Source organism: Rhinopithecus roxellana, chromosome 7 (genome assembly GCF_007565055.1).
Source record: "Rhinopithecus roxellana isolate Shanxi Qingling chromosome 7, ASM756505v1, whole genome shotgun sequence".
Taxonomy (NCBI): domain Eukaryota; kingdom Metazoa; phylum Chordata; class Mammalia; order Primates; family Cercopithecidae; genus Rhinopithecus; species Rhinopithecus roxellana.
In genome coordinates this window covers 125,035,756-125,058,979 of record NC_044555.1, presented here as the reverse complement: position 1 = coordinate 125,058,979, position 23,224 = coordinate 125,035,756, and the positions used below count along the sequence as shown (strand labels likewise).

Below are 23,224 nucleotides of genomic sequence, written 5' to 3'. Positions count from 1 at the left end.
ATAACATTTATCAGTGCTTCATTTCTTTTTATTACCAAATAGTATTCAGTTGTATGGATATATCACATTTTGTTTATCCATTCCTGAGTTGATGGGTATTTGAGTTGTTTCCACTTTTTGTCTCTTGTGAATAATGCCACTGTGAACATTTGTGTGTGAATATTTGTGTGGACATATGTTTTCAGTTGTCTCCAGGAGTGTAATTGTTGGGTCATATGATAACTCTGTTTAACTTCATGAGGAACTGCCAAAATGTTTTCCACAGTGGCTGCACCATTTCACATTCCCATCAGCAGTGTATGAGGGTTCCAATTTCTCTACATCCTTGTCAACACTTGTGATTATCTGTCTTTTAATTCTAGCCATCCTAGTGGGTGTAAAGTGACATCTATTAACTATTCAAGTGTTTTTTATTGTGGCAAAATACATATACTATTTACCATTTTAACTATGTTAATCTATTATTTTTAACTTTTTGTAGAATAAACTCTTGTAAAACATAGTTGAGTTTTAGATACATAAAAGCTGAAACCAAAAAATAACTATATAGGAATTATTTATACAGGCAGTCTTCAAAAAAATGAATGGGTTGTGTTCAGTAGGTGTTTCCTGAGTCAGTTATTCAGAATTCATTTTTTTCCCCCGGAAGAACAGTGTATTAAACATGGGTATAGTGTCTCCACCTGAATCAGTAGCTGAAATATGGAGTGTTCTTTCCTCTTGTGCCTATTTTGATGCCAACTCTGAGTTGCAGAACCTAGAGACCCTCCGGAGTTGCTATTATGGGAGTTCTAAGATGCCCGCTACATATATTTGCTGGATATTCCATTTCTCTGACAGCTTACTTAATCCCCCATACAATTCCTTCCCCTGCCACCAAAATTCTGATGTGGTGACTTTAGGGGTTTTTGTGATAGTTTTAGAAGGCTGCAGTCCTTCCCCAAAGGAATCCATGCAATTGTATGTATTTGTTTATTTTAAAAACTGGAACTAAGTATGGTAGTATTCTATTGATGTGTTGTCCCATAGAAATTCCATAGCTGTGTCATCCACTGCAGTAGCCGCTAACCACTTGTGGCTTTTGAGCACTTGAAATATGGCTAGAGTGACTGAGGAGCTGGATTTTTATTTTTTAATTAAGTTGAAGTAGCCACATGTGGCTAGTGGCTAGTGGTTACCTCATTGGATAGCACAGCTTTGGACTGAAGTTATGGCTCTAATGGCATCCAGAGATTTCTGACTTTTTAGAGCGTTTATGAGCATACCAATTAAGACTTTGGTGGCTGCATTGAGCCTCAAAAGCTATCTCTATAGCCATAGGCAGTAAATATGACTTGTTTATATAGTCTACTTGTATGTTTAGTAATCATTTTAGGATGGTTATGCTAATAAATATTTTATATGATCATTTAATTAAAGTGTTAAGCCAGGCACAGTGATGTTCACCTGTAGTCCTAGTTACTTGGGAGGATCACTTGAGCCCAAGAGTTCAAGGCTGTGGTATGCGATGATCAGTCATGCTTGTGAATGGCCGCGGCACTCCAGCCTGGGCAACATAGCGAGACCTTGTCTCTAAAAAATAAAAATTAAAAAAAAAAAATGTGTTACATGAATCTCATAGGCTGTACAATTGTGACTTTAAAAAATTCTGTGCTCTTGGTAGCAATAGATCCTTAATGTTGAGGAAGAATTGTCATGTATTTACGTGACGTATGTATTACCTTAATTCTAATTTAGGAACAAGCACTAACCAAGTAGTTGAGTTTGAAGAGATTTGAATAGTCAGACCTCAGAACTAGGGACATGTACCTAATTACAGAATTCACTAGAGAATCTTGTATTAGAAATCCAAACGTTTATACAAGTAACTTCTTCTGGAGTTAAAGTAATATTTTCCCCTTTGGTCTAATTCAGTCCAAATAATTTGGAATTAGGGAAAGTTTGCTTTTGCCAGTTAGAAGATAAAGACAAATGTGGAGACTGAATTAGCTTTGTATATCCTACTTCAGATTTCTGATGTTTGATTTTTACCTTTTTTGTTTTATAACTGAAATAGTATTTTAAAAGTGTGTATTCTGTATGTAGAATATATGGTATGTGCAGTGCATGAGAACTCAGGATACAAATTCCCGTTTTAGAAAACAATTCGATTTTTTTTTTTATAATGTTTAACGGCTTTTTGAAAATCCTGAAGAATCGTAGGCAGATTGTAAACTTCTGAAGGCAAGGACTATGACTTATTCATCTTTGTATTTTCCCTAGAACCTAGCACAGTACTCTGAGCACAAAAGGCAATGAGCAGTTACTTTATAGTGAATTGTTCTGTTATGCAATTTATCCAATTTTCTGTTACTTTTCGGTTCAGAGTTGATTCAAAAAACTAAAAATATCTAAATGTATGTGTTTTCTTATAGTAATAATATTTCTGAAACGTGAATAGGAATCAGTTAAAGATTAATGTCACTTAGCATTTCAGAATTCAGATTTACTAAAACATATATTACAGGATAATTACTCATTTTTGCATAAAGATGCCTTTTGAAGTTTATTTGTAATCTGATAACTCCGATTTCTTCAAGTAGTAAATTACAGAATTCTGTACGTTAAATGTATTCATTTGGGAATGAATCAGTTACAGAAAATGAATTACCTGTGTGTATCAAACATATCAAACTCAAAAGGTGGGCTTTTGTAGGAGAAAGAGACTAAATTAGTGTGCATTTAATTTAACAAAATCCACACTAGTAGTAGACATCTTCATTTTAGAGGGTGGAAAACTGAGACCTGGCTTACTATCTTGTCTGGAGTCATATGGTGAGTGTGCTAGAGATCAAAATTAGACCCAAAGATTTTGGATCTCAGGTTTCATGTTTTAGTACTTGGTATTACTTAAAGTGACTCATAACATTGATTGATGTCATGTGTTGGTACTTAGGTGACCTTGCAACTTCATGGATGACAACAAACCTTTTCAACCAAAAAGTAAGTATTTCCGTTGTAGTTGATACTAATAGGCATGGTTTTTGTACTGTAAACCTTTCAAAACAAAAGATTAGAGACAGAAATGGGCACATTTTCTTAAAAACAAATATTATTTATTTATTTATTTATTTATATTTTTTTTGAGACAGAGTCTCGCTCTGTCACCCAGGCTGGAGTGCAGTGGCGCGATCTTGGCTCACTGCAAGCTCCACCTCCTGGGTTCACGCCATTCTTCCACCTCAGCCTCCTGAGTAGCTGGGACTACAGATGCCCACCACAACGCCTGGCTGATTTTTGTATTTTTAGTAGAGACAGGGTTTCACCATGTTAGCCAGGATGGTCTCGATCTCCTGTTCTCGTGATCCACCTGCCTCGGCCTCCCAAAGTGCTGGGATTACAGGCATGAGCCACCGCACCTGGCCTGTTTATTTTTAAGACATTCTCACTCTGTCACCCAGGCTGGAGTGCAGTGGCATGATCTCGGCTCACAGCAATCTCTGCTGCACAGGTTCAATCTGTTCTCATGCCTCAGCCTCCCAAACAGCTTGGATTACAGGCACCCGCCACCACACCTGGCTAATTTTTGTATTTTTAGTAGAGATGGGGTTTCACCATGTTGGCCAGGGTGGTCTCGAACTGACTGACTGATCCACCCACATTGTTCTCCCAAAGTGCTGGGATAACAGGCGTGAGCCCCTGTGCCTGGCCAAAACAAATATTTGTTAAAGTAATACATATTCCTAGTTTAAAAAAAAATACAGTAAACATGTTGGTAATAGATATGAAATGTTTCCTTCTCATCCCCAGAGATAACTACTGTTGTAGGTTGAGTATACATAAACACAAACTTTTTTCTATGCATAGACAAAAAATAATTTCTAAATAAGATCATACTATATATGCTATTATGTGCCTTTTAAAAATTTTTGCTCAGTAGTATATCTTGAAATTAACAATGGCAGAACTCAGTTAAAAAGCATGGGGAAGACCTATTATTTGTTCCCATAATATCATCACAGTGGTATCAACATGAATGTAAATTATTTTTTTAATTATCAGTATATATGAGTCTCCCTTACTTCTTCTTTTTTTTTTTGTTGAGACGGAGTCTCTCTCTGTCGCCCAGGCTGGAGTGCAGTGGCCAGATCTCAGCTCACTGCAAGCTCCGCCTCCCGGGTTTACGCCATTCTCCTGCCTCAGCCTCCCGAGTAGCTGGGACTACAGGCGCCCGCCACCTCGCCCAGCTAGTTTTTTTTTTTTTTTTTTTTTTTGTATTTTTAGTAGAGACAGGGTTTCACCGTGTTAGCCACGATGGTCTCGATCTCCTGACCTCGTGATCCGCCTGTCTCGGCCTCCCAAAGTGCTGGGATTACAGGCTTGACCCACCGCGCCCGGCCTCCCTTACTTCTTTAAATCTGGCATTGCCTGGGTTTACCTAGTTTCTTACCCTATAGATAATCATATGTTAAGTACCTACTACGTATCCAATGCACTACTGTGTGTAGGAGGAAATACAAAGAAAGAAAATATGTTCTTCACTCTCCAGGAGCTTACTTTGGAGTTGAACATGTATAATTAAGACACACGAAGAAGTAGTAGGCAGTTTGAGATCATATATATTAAATCTTGAATTTCTTAGCACAGACTGTCAGTGCAGTAAGAGGTTAAAGAAAAACAAGTCTGATGGTTTGCTGAGGAAGTTATAATTGAACTAAGAGTTGGGAAGGGGCAAGGAATCAATTTGAAGTTAGATACTTATTAATATGGCATTTTCCTGAATCTCTGTTACCACTTCTATTAGGTAGATATTGTGCTCATGTTAGAGGTGAGAAAATAGGTTCAAGTAATTTCTCCAGAGTCACATAATTAGAAATGGTGCAATGAGGATTTGAACTATTCAATTTGATGTCAAGTCCATGCTCTTTCCACTATACTCGAATGATGTGGACAGTATAAGGTAAGGAGAAAGGATATTCCAGGTGGAAGAAGCCGTACGAATGAGGACTTCAGGGGACACAATGAGTGCGGTATTTTCAAGTATTCAGAATATACAAATACTGAAATATGAATTAATACTTTTAATTGTCTGACTTAGAACATTCTATATGTTTTTTTGAGGTGGTATTTGGAATAAAAGGGTCAGTTCATAATATTGGTTACTTTTGGGAGAATGTGAAGATTTTTTGTTTTGCGGGTTTCTTTGTTTGGTAGGCAGACTACTGAACATGAAACAGTGTTATGCCAAGCCATGATATCTGGCATATCTGTATAGAAGAGGAAATCAAAATGTTGTAAAAGAATGGAACCAATTTGTTAAGAGGTTTTGTTTGTGTCCTATCCTCAAATCATTGTTTTCAAGTTTTACATGTTAAGGCCATGCTAAAGGATGGTCTTAATTTTTGAGTCAAAAGTAGAAATGGCGTTATTTTAGTATAGTAAAATTACTGTTAGGAATGACTGCACTTGAAAAACAAAGATATCATTGTTTAAACCAGAACCCTGAAGTTGTTTTATATTGTTTCTATTTATTTATAGTTGTCCCCCACAATCCACATGTCTCTCCATCACTTATATACATTCCCATTTTTATTATTTATTTATTTTTTATTTTTTGGAGACAGAGTCTAGCATTGTGGCCCAGACTGGAGAGCAGTGGTGCCATCTCTGCTCACTGCAACCTCTGCCACTCAGGATCAAGTGATTCTCCTGCCTCAGCCTCCCAAGTAGCTGGGATTGCAGGTGTGCCCCACCGCTCCCGGCTAATTTTTGTAATTTTAGTAGAGACGAGGTTTCACCATGTTAGCAAGGCTGGTCTCAAACTCCTGGCCTTATCTCAGTCTGCCAAAGTGCTGGGATTAAAGGTGTGAGCCACCGTGCCCAGACTCTATTGCTGTTATGTTAGTTTACATCTCCTTCACTACTTTTTAACCTAAACAATACAAACAATACATGATCTTTTTTTAAAGTCAAACTAACTTGAAAAGACTTTTAAGTTACATAAGCACTGTCTCTTGAAGGGAGGGAGTGAAGGAGAGAGAGGTAGAGATAGGTGTGTATGTGTGAGCGCATGCACGTACCTATATCCTCCCTGTTTTTCAAGCTAAAAAAGTGAAAAGCATGTACTTTCAGTTGTATAGCTGTTTTTCTAATACTTACTTCCACATTTCTCAATTTTTAAAACTCATGTACATACAGTTGTCTCTTGAATCATGTTTTGCCATTACCTAGTGATTTTCTATCAAGGAAGATGAGGATTTTAGTTTTCTTAAAACTTTTTCTTCCTTTTAAGCATCTCTCAATATAGTTATATCTTAATTTTTGAGTAAATCATATTCGATGATTTTATGATGACCATAATACTGTTCACAGGTTAGCGTGGTACTGTATTAATGTATTATGATGGATACATTTCCTTTTCTGTTTTTATATATTGCTCAATTAAAATTTTCGTTTTATAAGTTAGCAAAGTTTATTAAAACCTGTAGCCACTCACACCCTTCCAGAGCCTCTTTTCTTTTTTTATTTTCTGAGACAGAGTCTCACGCTGTCGCCCAGGCTAGAGTGCAGTGGCTTGATCTCAACTTACTGCACTCCCGGGTTCCAGCAATTCTCCTGCCTCAGCCTCCCTTCTAGCTGGGATTAAAGGCGTGCGCCACCATGCACTGCAAATTTTTGTATTTTTGTTTTCAGTAGAGACAGGATTTTGCCATGTGGACCACGCTGGTCTCACACTCCTGACCTCAAGTGATCTGCCCGCCTCAGCCTCCCAAAATGCTGGGATTAAGGTCGTGAGCTACCACGCCCTGTCACTTCCTAGTCCCCTTTTTTTCTTGAGATAAAGTCTCCCAGTCACCCAGACTGGAGTGCAGTGGCACGATCTTGGCTCACTGCACCTCCCACTCCCAGGTTCCAGCGATTCTCATGCCTCTGCCTCCCGTGTAGCTGGGAATACAGGCGTACGCCACCACCACACCTGGCCCCATGGCCTCTTAATTCACTTTTCCTACACTGTGAAACTTGTCAGGTAATCTAACAATTTAATGTTTAGTATTTTAATAATATTTGGGGGGATTGGCAGGTTCCTGGGAGTGAGTAGTATTCTCCTGCACTACTCTGGCTTGTTGCTCTGTAGGCCCTACTGCACAGCTATTGTCCTGGGACTTTCTTTTGTTTTTGTATTGTGCTGAATGTCAGATTTTCTGCATCCTGTGTCATTCTCCTTAAGTCTTGTTTTGGTGGATTCTTACTGAGAAAGGGTGAATGAGAGGGATTTGTTGTATAATATTGCTGGTCTGTATTCTTTTTTTTTTTTTTTCTTTTTTTTTTTGGAGATACGCCCTTACTCTGTTGCCTAGATTGGAGTGCAGTGGTACCTTCATGGCTCACTGCAGCCCCCACCTCCTGGGGCTCAGGTGATTTTCCCACCTCAGCTTTCTGAGTAACTGGGGCTAGAGGTACATGCCACCATGCCTGGCTAAGCTGTTCTTTATTCTTGTTTGTTTGTTTGTTTGTTTGAGACAGAGTCTCACTCCATCACCCAGGCTAGAGTGCAGTGGCAGGGCCCAGTCTCGGCTTACTGCAACCACCAGCTCCCGGGCTGAGGCAATTCTTGTGCCTCTGCCCCCCAAGCAGCTAGAATTACAGGTGTGCACCACTGTGCCCAGTTAATTTTTGTATTTTTGGTAGGTACGGGGTCTCACCATGTTATCCAGGCTGGTCTCGAACTTCTGGCCTCAAGTGATCCACCTGCCTCGGCCTCCCAGAGTGCTGGGATTACAGGCCTGGGCCACCTCACCCAGCCACCTGGCAATTTCCAGTATTCTGAAATTTCATATGTCTTTCTAGTGTAGTTTTTATTCTTGATCATCATGCTGACTGCTAGTGGGCCCTTTTGATTCTGTAGATTTGTATCCATGAGAACTGGGAATTTTTCTTGTATTTTCCTTTGATTACTTCTTCTCTCCTTTTTGTCTTACTTTTGTTTTTCCTGGAACTTTTGTTAGGTACATTTTATACCTTTGAAATTGATTTTTCTACCAATCTTGTTTTCTGTGTTTAATATATGTGTTTTTTGTCTTTTGGCTTCACATTTATTCAACTTTGACATTTGACTTTTTTTTTTTTTACTTAATTTTGGCTGTCTTTATATAATATTGTTGTCTTATCTCTCTAAAGATGCTAATTATATCCTATCGTCTCTTGCCCTCTGTATTATCTCTGTCTTTTTTTAACTTTTAAGTTCAGGGATACATGTGCAGGTTTGTTATGGGTACACTCCTGTCTTGGGGGTTTATTGTATAGGTTATTTCACCACTCAGGTATTAAGCCTAGTACGCATGAGTTGTTTTTCCTAATCTTCTCCGTCCTTCCACCCTCCACCCTCAAGTAGGCCCCCAGCATCTGTTGTTCCCCTCTATATGTCTGTGTGTTCTCATCATTTAGCACCCACTTATAAGTGAGAGCAAGTGGTATTAGGTTTTCTGTTCCTGCATTAGTTTGCTAAGGATAATGGCCTCCAGCTCCATCCATGTTCCTGCAGAGGACATGACCTTGTTCTTTTTTATGGCTACAAAGTACTCCATGGTGTATATGTACCGCATTTTCTTCATCCAGTCTACCATTGATGGGCACTTGGGTGGATTCCATGTCTTTGCTCCTGTGAATAGTGCTGCAGTGAACATACGTATACATGTGTCTTTTTGATAGAGCAGTTTACATTCCTTTGGGTATATACCTAGTAATAGAATTGCTGGGTCTGATGGTAGTTATGTTTTTAAGTCTTTGAGGAATCACCACACTGTCCTCCACGGTGGTTGAACTAATTTACACTCCCACCAACACTGTATAAATGTTCCTTTTTCTGTGCACCCTCCCCAGCGTCTGTTATTTTTTTGACTTTTGAATAATAGCCATTCTGACAGGTGAGAGATTATATCTCAGTGTGGTTTTGATTTGCATTTCTTTAATGATCAGTGATGATGTGCTTTTTTTAAATATGCTTGTTGGCTACATGTATGTCTTCTTCTGATAAGTGTGTGTTCATATGCACTGCCAACTTTTTAATGGGGTTGTTTGCTTTTTATGTTATAAATTTGTTTAAGTTCCTTATATATGCTGGATATTAGCCCTTTGTCAGATGCATAGTTTGCAAAATTTTTCTCCCATTTATAGGTTGTTTACTCTGTCTATAGTTTCTTTTGCTGTGCAGAAGCTCTTTCGTTTAATTAGAGCCCATTTGTCAATTTTGGCTTTTGTCATAATTACCTTTGATGTCTTTGTCATGAAGTCTGCCCATTCCTACGTCCAGAACGGTATTGCCTGGGTTGTCTTCCAGGGTTTTTATAGTTTTGGGTTTTACATTGAAGTCTTTGATCCATCTTGAGTTGATTTTTGTTTATGGTGTAAAGAAGGGGTCCAGTTTCAGTCTCTTGCATATGGCTAGCCAGTTATCCTGGCACCATTTATTGAATAGGGAGTCCTTTCCCCCATTGTGTGTTTTTGTCAGTTTTGTCGAACGTCAGATGGTTGTAGGTGTGTGGCCTTATTTCTGGGCTCTCTATTCTGTTCCATTGGTTTATATATGTGTTTCTGTACCAGGACCATGCTGTTTTGGTTATTGTAGCCCTGTACCGTTTGAAGGCAGGTAGCATGATGCCTTCATCTTTGTTCTTTGTGCTTAGGTTTGCCTTGGCTGTCCAGGCCTTTTTTTGGTTCCTTTTGAATTTTAAAATAACTTGTTCTTGTTCTGTGAAGAATGTCATCGGTAGTTTGATAGGCATACCATTGAATCTATAAATTGCTTTGGGCAGTATGCCATTTTATCAATATTGATTCTCCCTATTAATGAGCATAGAATGTTTTTCCATGTGTTTGTGTCATCTCTGATTTCTTTCGGCAGCGTTTTGTAATTCTCATTGAAGAGATTCTTTAACCTCCCTGGTTGGCTCTATTCCTAGGTATTTTATTCTTTTTGTGGCTATTGTGAATGGGATTGTGTTCCTGATTTGGCACTTGGCTTGACTGTTGTTGGTGTATAGGAATGCCGGTGATTTTTGTACATTGATTTTGTATCCTGAGACTTTGCTGAAGGTGTTTATCAGTTTAAGGCACTTTTGGGCTGAGACTACGGGGGGTTTTCTAGATAGTGGCTCATGCTATCCGCAAACAGGGGTAGTTTGACTTCTTGTCTTCCTATTTGGATGCCATCTATTTCTTTCTCTTGCCTGATTGTGGGACTTCCAATACTGTGTTGAATAGGAACGGTGAGAGAGAGAGCATCCTTGTCTTGTGCTGGTTTTCCAGGGGAATGCTTCCAGCTTGTGCCCATTCCATATGATGTTGCCTGTGGGGTTGTCATAGATGGCCGTTATTATTTTGAGATGTTCCTTCAATACCTAGTTTATTGAGATTTTTTTGTTTGTTTGTTTTTGTTTTTTGTTTTTTGTTTTTTGTTTTTTTTGTTTTTTGAGGCAGAGTCTCACTCTGTCGCCAGGCTGGAGTGCAGTGGCACAAACTTGGCTCACTGCAACCTCCGCCTCCCGGGTTCAAGCCATTCTCCTGCCTCAGCCTCCCAAGTAGCTGGGACTGCAGGCATGCGCCACCACGCCCAGTTAATTTTTGTATTTTTAGTAGAGACGGGGTTTCACCATATTGGCCAGGATGGTCTCGATCTTTTGACCTTGTGATCCACCCGCCTCGGCCTCCCAAATTGCGGGATTACAGGCCTGAGCCACCACACCTGGCCGTTTATTGAGAATTTTTAACACGAAGAGGTGTTGAATTTTATTGATAGCCTTTACTGTGTCTATTGAGATAATCAGATAGTTTTTGTTCTTAGTTCTGTTTATGTGATGAATCACATTTATTGATTTGCATGTGTTGAACGAACCCTGCATCCCAGGGGTAAAGCCTACGGGATAGTAGTAGATAAGCTTTTTGATGCGCTGCTATATTCGGTTTGCCAGTATTTTGTTGAGGATTTTTGCATTCATATTCATCAAAGATGTTGGCATGAAAGCTTTTTGGTTTTTTGATTATTGGTTTTTTCGTTTTTCGTTTTTCATTTTTTTCTGAGACAGTGTCTCACTCTGCTGCCCAGGCTGTAGTGCAATGGCACGATCTCATCTCACTGCAACCTCCGCCTCCTGGGTTCAAGCAATTCCCCTGCCCCAGCCTCCCAAATAGTTGGGCTTACAGCTGTGCACCATCATACCTGGCTAGTTTTGTATTTTTAGTAGAGACAGGGTTTCGCCATGTTGGCCAGGCTGGTCTTGAACTCCTGGCATCAAGTGATCCGCCCACCCCGGCCTCCCAGAGTGCCGAGATTAAGGTTGTGAGCCCCTGCGCCTGGCTCCTTCTGTCACGTGTGTGTGTGTGTGTGTGTGTGTTTCAGACGAAGTCTAGCGCTGCCTCCCAGGCTGGAGTGCAGTGTTTGCACCTCCCCTTCCTGGGTTCCAGAGATTCTCATACTCTTCCTGGGTTCCAGAGATTCTCATTCCTTAGCCTCCTGGGCAGCTGGGACTAGAGACATGCACCACTACCATGCCCGGCCCCATGGCCTCTTAATTCACTTATCCTACACTGTGAAACTTGTCAGGTTATCTAACAATTTAATGCTTAATATTTTGGAAGTTTGTCAAGTCTCCTGGAAGTGATATTCTCCTGCACTGCTCTGGCTGTTTGCGCTGTAGGCCTACTGCACAGCTGTTGTCCTGGGACTTTCTTTTGTTTTTGTATTGTGCTGAATGTCAGATTTTCTGCATCCTGCATTGTCCTCCTCCTTAAGTCTTGTTTTGGTGGATTCTTCCTGAGAAAGAAAGGGTGAATGAGAGGGAAATGTTGTATAATATTGCTGGTCTTTATTCTTCCTTTTATTGTTTTCTGACAGGTCCTTTATCTTGCCTAGACTGGAGTGCAGTGGTGCCGTCATGGCTCACTGCATCCCCAACCTCCTGGGGCTCAGGTGATTCTCCCACCTCAGCATTCTGAGTAGCTGGGACAGAAGTACTTGCCATCATGCCTGACTAAGCTGTTGGGTTTTTTTTTGTTTTGTTTTTTGTTTTTTTTTTCTTTTTGAGACTCAGTCTTACTCTGTTGCACAGGCTAGAGTACAGTGGTGTGATTTCATCTCACTGCAACCTCTGCCTCTTGGGTTCAAGTGATTCTTCTGCCTCTGACTCCCAAGTAGCTGGGATTACAGGCGTTCACCATCACCCTGGCTAATTTTGTATTTTAGTAGAGATGGGGTTTCACCATGTTACCCAGGCTGGTCTCGAACTCTTGACCTCAAGTTAACCGCCCACCTCGACTTTCCAGAGTGTTGGGATTACAGGTGTGAGCCACCGCGTGCAGCCAAGTTTTTTTGTTGTTGTTGTTTCTCTTCCAGGTTTTGTTATCAGGACAATGCTGGCCTCATAGAATGAGTTAGGAAGGACTTTCAGTAGAAATAGTACCAGCTCTTCTTTGTACATCTTGTAGAATTCAAGTGTGAATTCATCTGGTCCTCACCTTTTTTTTTATTGGTAGACCTTTTTTACTGGTTCAATTTCAGAGCTCGTTATTACTCTGTTCAGGGATTCAGTTTATTTCTGGTTCAGTCTGTGGAGAGTGAATGTGTCCAGAAATTTATTCATTTTTTCTGGATTTTGTAGTTGGTGTCCATAGAGGTGTTCATAATATTGTCTGATGTTTATTTGTATTTTTCTGGGTTCAGTTGTAACATCTCCTTTGTTGTTTCTTATTGTGTTTATTTGGGTCTTCTCTCTTCTGTATTAGTCTAGCTAGTGGCCTGTTTTATTAATTTTTTCAAAAAAACAGCTACCGGATTTATTGATCTTTTGAATGGTTTTTCTTTTCTCAGTCTCCTTCAGTTCAGCTCTGATTTTGGGCATTTCTTGTCTTCTCTGTCAGCTTTGGGATTGGTTTGCTCTTCTTGGTTCTCTAGTTCTTTTTGTTGTCATGGTAGGATGTTAAATTGAGATGTCTTTTTGATGTGGGTGTTTAGTGGTCTCTTTACATAATCCCGTACTTCTCAGAAGTCTTGTTTGTTCCTTTTCATTCTTTTTTCCCCTATATTTTTTTGGCTATCTTAGAAAGCCAGTCTTCAAGCTCTGAGATTCTTTCCTCTGCTTGTTCTATTCTGCTATTAATACTTGTGATTGCATTTTGAAATTCTTGTGTTTTTCAGCTCTATCAGGTCAGTTGTGTTCTTTTCTATACTGGCTATTTTGTCTGTCAGCTCCTGTATTGTTTTATTATGATTCTTAGCTTTCTTGGATTAGGTTTCAGTGTACTCCTGCATCTCAATGACCTTTATACCTGTTCATATTCTGAATTCTTTTTTCTGTCCTTTCAGCCATCTCAGCCCCCTTCAGAACCCTTGGTGGAGAGCTAGTGTGGTTATTTGGAGGAAAGAAGGCACTCTGGCTTTTTGAGTTGTCAGAGCTCTTTTGCTGGTTCTTTCTCTTGTGGGCTTATGTTCCTTCAGTCTTTGAAGTCGCTGTCCTTTGGATTTTTTTTTTTCTTCTATCTTATGACCTTAGGAGTTTGATTGTGGTATAAGGTAGAATCAGTCAGCTGGCTTCATTTCTAGATTTTAGGGGGCCAGGGCTCAGCTTACAACTCCTGGAGTGCATGCTCTAATTTTGCAGGACTGATATTGGGCCTCCGCTTTTTTCTCTGGCTTCTCAAGTTTAGGAACCCACTGTGCTAGGGGGACTGAGGTGCTCATGTACCTCTTGTCCCAGCACGCCAATGGGTGGTGCCAGCCAAACTATTTTGTAGGGCAGTGACAGCAGGGTCCGTTCCTGTTCACATATGCCAGTGGCAGCAGCAGCACAGCAGAGTGCACATTCATCAGCTGCTGCAGGATGCTAGCGGCTTCTGCGTGGACTTCCGCAGAAGCGGCAGAGGCAGCATGGCTCAGGGGTGCAGGGGCCCCAGCCGGCAACTGTGCGTATGGTCATGCTGGTGGTGACATTAGCGTGGGGATGGGTCACTGGCCAATGCAGGACTGTATGCACTCTTTGTACATGTTGATACAAGCAGAGATGGCTGCTCAGGGTCAGGAAGGGTCCACTGTTCTCTGTGCCTAGTTACATTCTAGTGGCAGTGATGGCTCAGGGTCAGGGTGCTGGTGGGTACAGGGCTTGCGGGCTCTGTGCTCACCAAGGCTCCGACTACAATGGCATTATGGCAGAGGAGGGTAGGCGGAGTGCACTCCCACTGGCAGCAGGCAGGGCAAGGCACACATATACATGTGTGCTTACAGGGCAGGGAAGGCATGATCCACCTGCGCACATACGCACTGACTGGCAAAGTGATGTGGAGGGAGGCCGTGGACCCCAGGTAAGCAGGAGTGGGGAGAATGAGCAGGTGGGCCGGAGCATGGCCACACGATGAACTGATCTTTGTTGGAGATCAGCTGGAGCTCTGAGTTTATTTCTTTTGCTACCATGTACTGATTACAAGGCAGAGATGGCCACTCAGGGTTGGGAAGGGTCCACTGTAGACCATGCCTGTAGTCCCAGCTACTCAGGAGGCTGAGGCACGAGAATCAAGTCAGTAGGCTGGGCGTGGTGGCTCGTGCCTGTAATCCCAGCACTTTGGGAGTCCGAAGCAGGCGGATCACTTGAGGTCAGACCAGCTGGAGCTCTCTGCTGGTCAAACCTGGATGGCCAGCTCAGGAGCTATGATGTGGGCCATCAGGGCACCCTAGGCTGTACTGCAAAAGGGAATGGGCAGGCTGGGGCCCCATGAGAGGACAGCAGACCAAAGAGTGCTCAGGTCAGACCGGTCCTGTCTGATGGGCAAGGCCACCCTGCAGAGTTCAGGTCTGACAGTTCCTCTAGTGCTACAGTATCTTATAGAGACAAGCAGAGCCTAGGGGGATGAACATCCCAGGCTGTGCTCCAATACAGATGCTCCTGCAGCAAACCCTCTGGGCTTCACACTGTCTCACGTGCTGCCTCTATCGCTTCTCTAAGCAGCTCTCCCTGCCAACCAAAGTGTCCGTGATGATCGAGGGATTTTCTGCTGCCGGGATCCCAAGAGGTCCGTGGCAAGAGTGAGTTGCTCCTTGCCAGTTCAACTCACCCATTCCCCTGGAGTCATTAGGGGCCAGGAACCAGTCCCTGTGCACAGTAGCCCCATGTGGGCTTCCCAGTTTTCTCCCGCTTCATTCCAGCTTCTGTGTCTTCCCTCAGCCTACTCAGTGCCTCCCCTTTGAAGATCTGTTAGGAGTGCACCAGTCGTCCCAGTTTCTTGGTGGCAGCTATTCCACCTAGCTGTATCTAGTCTGCCATCCTGCCTTATCCCTGCTTTGCTCTGTGCCTGATATACCTGAATCTGGTTCCGTTTTTCTAGTATATCTCCTACCTATTTTCTGTTAGTTTATCTCCCTTGTTTATACAAGGTTTTTTTTCAGATAATAGCTACAATCTTTGTTGTAGATATAATCATTCTAGTCATATAACTAAAACTCACTTTGGATTTGATCCTAAAATGTATTGGCCACTGTAAATGACTACTATCCTTCATTATCTATCTGTCTAGCCAAGTTTAACTAGTTTAGATCTTAGAGATTTAGTTCTGAGTTTATTTCTTTTGCTACCATGTACTGATTACAAGGCAGAGATGGCCACTCAGGGTTGGGAAGGGTCCACTGTAGACCATGCCTGTAGTCCCAGCTACTCAGGAGGCTGAGGCACGAGAATCAAGTCAGTAGGCTGGGCGTGGTGGCTCATGCCTGTAATCCTAGCACTTTGGGAGTCTGAAGCAGGCAGATCACTTGAGGTCAGGAGTTCGAGACCAGCCTGGTCAACATGGTGAAACCCCATCCCTACTAAAAATATAAAACTTAACTGGGCATAGCAGTGGGCACGTGTAATCCCAGCTACTTGGAAGGCTGAGGCAGGAGAATCGTTTGAACCCAGGAGGCAGAGGTTGCAGTGAGCTGAGATCATGCCTGGGCAATAAGAGCAAAACTCCGTCTCAAAAACAAATATCGAGTCAGTAATTGCTATTAGGATTATTAAAGTGCATCTTAAATATCATACTGTGTATTGCACAAAAAATATTTTTCTCTTTGAAAACAAAGTTTGCTTCTCTCCTTTTCAAAATTAGACATTTCAAAAATGGCAGAACTCTTTATGGAATGTGAAGAAGAAGAGCTAGAGCCATGGCAGAAGAAAGTAGAAGAAACTCAGGACGAGGATGACGATGAACTGATCTTTGTTGGAGAGATATCAAGTTCAAAACCAGCCATTTCAAGTAAGCATTTACTTTCAGTGAAGTAACGTTTCATAAGATGGTTGTTTCTAATGGAAAATATATGGAATATCTTATCTGTCCTTGATACTGTTGTTCTTCTGTAAGGAGTTAGAGGTAACAGGGAGAGTAAAGGTCTGTAAGAACTTGTGAGAATCAAAGCGAGAATGTAGTTGAGGACTGGAGTAAGGAGGTGAGAGGTTAAAATATCAGATGTGAGCAAAAGGAAATAACTAAGTTAATTGAGGGTTAAGATGACCTGAACAACATTGTAAGCCTTCTGAGATTGAAAATCATAATTTCTAATGGAGCCAAGTAGCCTGTTTGTTAATTTTTTTTTCTCCCTTAAACTCATATGTACAGAAAATGAAGTATTTGGAATACTTTTCTTAAAATATCATAATATGCTAAATAAGTTTGTGTTAGTGTCTCATGGGGGTTCTAATGTCTAAGCAACTGCCTCATCAAAGTATCATCTTGATATATGACTATAAAATGCATAGGTGCTGCATCATTATAGAATCTCTGGTCTGTCTACCAGCATGTGCTGTAGCCTCTGGCTATACCCATCTTCTGCAACTACTGTTTATATTCATGAAGGAGGGAGGGCCTGGTTTTCCAGCACTATGCTTGGACAGTGCAGGCAGTCAGCATACGTAAATCTTCATGGCTTTCTAGCAAAACATGTCCAGTACCTTTGTGGATTGTTAGATTTCTGTTAGAGTAATTAGACTTGGCATTATTATAATGTTAAAGTGAAGATATTGGTGATGCTTGTTAGAGTATCTTCTCCCTGTAATCCTAGCAGTTCGGGAGGCCGAAGTGGATGCATCACTTGAAGCCAGGAGTTTGAGACCAGCCTGGCCAACATGGTGAAACCGCCTCTGTATATAAAGATACAAAAATTAGCCAGACATGGTGGCACGTGCCTATATTCCCAGCTATGCAGTAGGCTGAGGCATGAGAGTCTCCTGAACCTGGAGGCAGAGGTTGCAGTGAGCCAAGATCATGTCACTGCACTCCAGCCTAGGCAAGAGAGCAAGACTATGTCTCAAAAAAAAAAAAGTCCTCAAAAGTGTGTAAAGTGCAAGGGACAACATAACTGAATTTCAGGAGAGAAAAAGGAAACAGATCCTTTTTCATTTTATTTACTTTTTTTAGGCCTGGAGAAGTCAAGGAATGTAGCCAGCATACCAGTCTTCTTACTTACCATGGCAATGAGTAATAGTGTGGTTAAGAGATGAGTTTTAAATTTTCTGAAAGCCTAGTTCTTTCTTCTCTTGGCTCTAAACTTGTGATAGCATTTCTACTCAGTTTTATCAGAGGCAGAATAATTTAGCTATTGAATTCTCAATGTCATTTCCTGTGGCAAATTGGGAGGTTCTAAGTGGAGAGCCACTTAAATTATTAAATGAGCTAGACATATTTGGCATATTTATTGTTGATAGTAGAATAGAATATTCTCTTACTTCAAGTCACTGTTTTAATGTTTATGCTGAAATATTACCATATTTCAAAATTATCACTCAAATCATCTTATTGAAGCATGACAATTAAGATTCAAGTTGGATTTATATTGATTGTAGATGACTTAGCAGTACTCAACCAAAACAATGTGTATTAGTTTTAAGAGATTCTACCAAAAAGGGTATTGGACCCAATATTGATAACTCAGAATTTAAGTGATTTTATTGATGTTTTATTTGTGAGCTATAAAATATTTTAGCATATGGAATATCATCTAAATGTTTCTATGGAACTGCAATGAAGGCAGGGGAAGGAGAGGAAAAAACTTGTGATTGGTAGACTATAACCACCAAAAAGTAAAAATAGCTCTTAGTGGATTAATACTTACCCTGAATTTCTGAATGAAAACATTATCAAGTTGTTTGAGGAGATTTTTCTTCTAGAAGACTTCTGTAATGTTTACTCATAGAATACTAAATTTCTGTGATCAGAAAGCAACCCTACTTTTGTGTGACCCTTCACTTTTATCCTGACCTCAAGTGATGCACCCACTTCGGCCTCCCGAACTGCTAGGATTACAGGGAGAAGATACTCTAACAAGCATCACCAATATCTTCACTTTAACATTATAATAATGCCAAGTCTAATTACTCTAACAGAAATCTAACAATCCACAAAGGTACTGGACATTGATAGAATTGTTTCATGGGATCTGGTTCTTTTCTCTTTTTTTTTGGAGACGGAGTCTCGCTCTGTCGCCCAGGCTGGAGTGCAGTGCGCTATCTCAGCTCATTGCAAGCTCCGCCTCCCAGGTTCACGCCATTCTCCTGCCTCAACCTCCCGAGTAGCTGGGACTACAGGTGCCCGCCACCACGCCTGGCTAAATTTTTTGTATTTTTAGTAGAGACAGGGTTTCACCGTGTTAGCCAGGATGGTCTCAATCTCCTGACCTCGTGATCCGCCTGTCTCGGCCTCCCAAAGTACTGGGATTGCAGATGTGAGCCACTGCACCCAGCGGGATCTGGTTCTTTTCTACTAGGAGAGAAAAAAGGAAAATTGTTGAGGTTTTATGGGATTTGTTAATGCTTTGTACCTTTTCCTGATAAGCAATTTTAATCAAATCACTATTCTTCCAAATTTCAGTTTGACCCCTCAGTAACCTAGAAGTTATGGAGTTCATTATGGGTACAAGGGTGTGCAATCTTAAACTGATCCAGAGGGTTTTGTGAGGCTCAAACTGATTTCTAGTGTGGTAATAGATTTGAAACCCCTTACACTAATCAGACACTCTGGAACTACAGGTTTAATTTAGTCTGTAGTCTCTGATAATTTCCTATTCAGAACTCAAGAGGAATGGTACAGAAAGTTAATCCAGTCAGCCCTCCCATCATGAAACTTCCAGATGTTGGGGAAGGGTTTGATTTCAAGTCACGGGAATCTGAATCTGTACACAATCCTGTCACCATTAAAGGAAAGAAATATACTTCAATTATTGGTTATGTAAAGATATATTTTTGGAGGAATTTTTCTATTAGTATAAATTTCTTTCACATAACAAATTTTAAAATAAATATAATTTTATAGATATTTTGAACAGAGGCCACTCCAGCTCATCTTCAAAAGGAATAAAGAGTGAGCCACACAGTCCAGGTACAGTATTACTGTAGTATTTCCATTTTAAAGTGAAATATTTTGATATAATTGGTTGTGTAGAAATATATTTAATATGTTGTGTAATTTTAAAATACAGGTATTCCTGAAATATTCAGGACTGCAAGTCAACGCTACAGAGACCCACCATCAAATCCAGTGGCTGACTTGCCTAGATTTCATCCTGTATCTAAACCTTCACAAAGCTCTGTTACTGTTGAGAATGTGTCTAAACCTGTAAGTGTTTATAAAATTACACAATTGGCTGGGCGCGGTGGCTCACGCCTGTAATGCCAGCACTCTGGGAGGCCAAGGTGGGAGGATCACGAGGTCAGGAGATCAACACCATCCTGGCTAACACAGTGAAACCCCGTCTCTATTAAAAAATACAAAAAATTAGCTGGGCGTGATAGTGGGCACCTGTAGTCCCAGCTGCTTGGGAGGCTGAGGCAGGAGAATGGCGTGAACCTGGGAGGCGGAGCTTGCAGTGAGCCGAGATCACGCCATTACACTCCAGCACTCCAGCCTGGGCAACAGAGTGAGACTCCATCTCAAAAAAAAAAAAAAAAATTACACAATTAATTCAGGGACACATTGGCTGTTACAATACTGTGTTAAAAATGTGATCTATCAGGCGGGCACAGTGGCTCATACCTGTAATCTTTGACACTTTGGGAGGCCAAGGCAGGCAGATCGCTTGAGCCCAGGAGTTCGAGACCAGCCTGGCCAACATGGCAAGACCACATCTCTACAAAAATACAAAAAATTAGCTGGGCATAGTGGTGCCCCACTTGTAGTCCCAGCTACTCAGGAGGCTGAGATGGGAGGATTGCTTGAGCCCTGGAGGTCAAGGCTGCAGTGAGCCAAGATCATACCACTGCATTCCAGCCTGGGTGACAGGGTGAGATCCTGATTCAAGAAAAAAACAAAAGCCAACACAAACCCCCAAAATTGTGAACTATCATAGCTAGTTACCTTTTCAGTAGAAAAATTATCCCCATCTTTATGATATAACTCAACCAAAACCCAAAATAATAACTGCAGGAATTATCCAACATGTTAATAAATCAGCTAATAAATAGAGTATTGAAAACTATACTATCTAAACATGAGTGAAAAAGTATGATCAGGTTCGGCATAGTGGCTTACGCCTGTAATCCTAACACTTCGGGAGGCTGAGAGAGGTGGATTGCTTGAGCTCAGTAGTTTGAGACCAGCCTGAGTAGCATGGTGAAACCCTGTCTCTCTTTAATAAAAAACAAAAGCCGGACACAATGGCTCATGCCTGTAATCCCAGCACTTTGGGAGGCCGAGGTGGGTGGATCACCTGAGATCAGTTTGAGATCAGTCTGGCAAACATGGTGAAACCCCGTCTCTATTAAAAATACAAAAAAATTAGGCGTGTTGTCGCATGCCTGTAGTCCCAGCTATTTGGGAGTCTGAGGCAGGAGAACCGCTTAAACCTGGGAGGCGGAGGTTGCAATGAGCTGAGATCACGCCACTGCACTCCAGCCAAGGCAACAGACTCCATCTCATGAAAACAAAAAACAACAAAATTAAAAATTAAAAAGTTTAATCAGTAATGAAATGTTGGCATATTTGCAACATGAATAATGCATAATGGCAACATTTTTAAGTTAATAAACTGAAACAGGTGGTCTTAAATTGGAAAAAGTGTTCTGAAGTCATTATTGCTGCTTATTCTGAAAAGGTACTTTCATAGTTTAGCTTTAAAAACTTTTAGTAAAAGTAATAGATAATAATACTTAACATTTACTGGCCTGTTAATATGTACAAGTCTTTGTGCTAATCTTACTTAATTCTTATGGCATCTTTATGAGGTAGGCACAATTTTTATTTTTTTATTTAATTTTTTTTGAGACAGTGTCTTGCTGTCTCCCAGGTGGGAGTGCAGTCGCACGATCTCAGCTCTCTGCAACCTCTGCCTCCCAGGCTCAAGAGATTCTCCTACCTTAGCCTCCTGAGTTGCTGGGATTATAGGCATGCACCACCACACCCAGTTAATTTTTGTATTTTTAGTAGAGACAAGGTTTCACCATGGTGGCCAGGCTAGTCTCGAACTCCTGACCTCAAGTGATCTGCCCCCACTTGGCCTCCCAAAGTGTGGAGTTACAGGCGTGAGCCACCGCGCCAAGCTGAGGTAGGCACTGTTATTATTCCCATTTTATAGTTGAGGAAACTCAGGCTCAGAGAGAATAAATGATTCACTCAAGGACACACAGCTGGTAAGTGATGGATCTGGTATTTCAATCCAGGATAACCCAGAATTTTTAAAACATGCGTATACACACATCCATTTATACATTTAAGCATATACTTTATTTATTTAGGGACAGGGTCTTGCTCTGTCACCCAGTCTGAAATGCAGTAGCATGATCATAGCTCACTGCAGCCTCCAACTCCTGGGCTCAAGCGATCCTTCCACTTCAGCCTCCTAAGTAGCTGGGACTACAGGCATGTACCACGATGCCCAGCTAATTTGGCTTGTAATTGTTTTTTAGAGATGGCGGGGTGGGGGGTGGTCTCACTATGTTGCCCAGGCTGGTCTTGAACTCCTGACCTCAAGCAATCCTCCGCCTCAGCCTCCCAAAGTGTTAGGATTACAGGCGTGAGCCACTGCTCAGCCCTATTAAGTATGTACTTTTTAAACAGAAGCACTGCCTTAGAGCATTGGTATACCCTTACAGTTCCGTAAGTCTCTTTCAGGGGTCTGTGAGGTTAAAACTACTGTCACAGACATTTGTGCTCTTCACTGTGTTGACATTGTAAAACTCTTCAAGTGATTGTAATGTGCAGCCAGAATTGAGAATGACAGACAAATATTCTCGAATGAATTGAGAATCCTACATAAGGAAATTTTGTTTAAAAATTTTAAATCTGTTTCATTATCTGTGTCTCAACTCTTTCAGGCAGGGAAGGAGAGTATTATCTCTCTTAAAGCGAGTGTGATACAGCTTAAGGACACAGACTTTGTAATCAGGCAGACCTTAGTTCTGATTCCAGCTCCTTCATCTGTAACAGACTGGGTTGTACTGGGAACCTTAACTACAAGATATTTTAGTTTACCTGTTTATAAAATGTGAGATAATATTAGGTCTTTATTAGTACTGTTATGATAGCTATTAATATAATACATGTACTGTGAAAGAGGCAAGTACATTTTAAATACATAATTTTTAGTGGCTCTTATTTCAGTTGGAAAGGTAAATAACTTGCAGCTCAGAAGTGGCTTGCCCAAGGTAACATAGTTAAATAAATGGACAGGTCTTCTGAATCTCAGCCTATTGCCTAGTCTGCCTTACAGTTATATTTGTTACCTTTCTGAAATATTTTATGAGACATAAGAAATTCCCAGTTGGAGAATTATTTAACAGGTTATTTGTTGAATAACGTGTCTGCTTTCTGAAATTGTGGTACTTAATTTATCAGAGATATCACCTCAGAAAAGGTTGAAAGTGCTACCTTTATTCAGAGTAACTTCTGTTAACCATTTTTGGAAATTGCAAGTGGATATTTTCCACTTTTAAACTTTTAAATAAAAAATATTTAGAGAAAATATTTATTTTGTGGTAAGATTACACTTAGTCACAATTAAGTCATAGTCTAAAACCTAATCATCTCTCAAATGGTAAGCACAAAATAAGCAAGCAAAATCTTTATATCCTCATTATAAAAGTAATGTGTAAGGAGGGGTAGGTTAGAAAAGAGACAGGGAAGAGTACATACTGTATTTTGATTTTTGTTTTCTGTAGATGGTTAGGGTGACATCAGAGTATATCAGTCAGGGGACCATATTAATATATATTTGATATCCCTCATTGTTCTCTGAACATTGTAC

General features: G+C 40.8%; 1 protein-coding gene across 1 annotated transcript in view; it reads left to right on the top strand.

Annotated features, from left to right (window-relative positions):
• Positions 1-23,224, top strand: part of ZNF280C (zinc finger protein 280C) — a 67,015-nt gene that overhangs the window by 5,467 nt on the left and 38,324 nt on the right. The window contains exons 2-5 of the mRNA XM_010354802.1: positions 2,936-2,982; positions 16,105-16,251; positions 19,300-19,365; positions 19,466-19,602. Of these exons, the coding sequence (XP_010353104.1) occupies positions 2,952-2,982; positions 16,105-16,251; positions 19,300-19,365; positions 19,466-19,602 (381 nt within the window). The 5' untranslated portion in view covers positions 2,936-2,951. The remainder of the gene's footprint in view (positions 1-2,935; positions 2,983-16,104; positions 16,252-19,299; positions 19,366-19,465; positions 19,603-23,224) is intronic.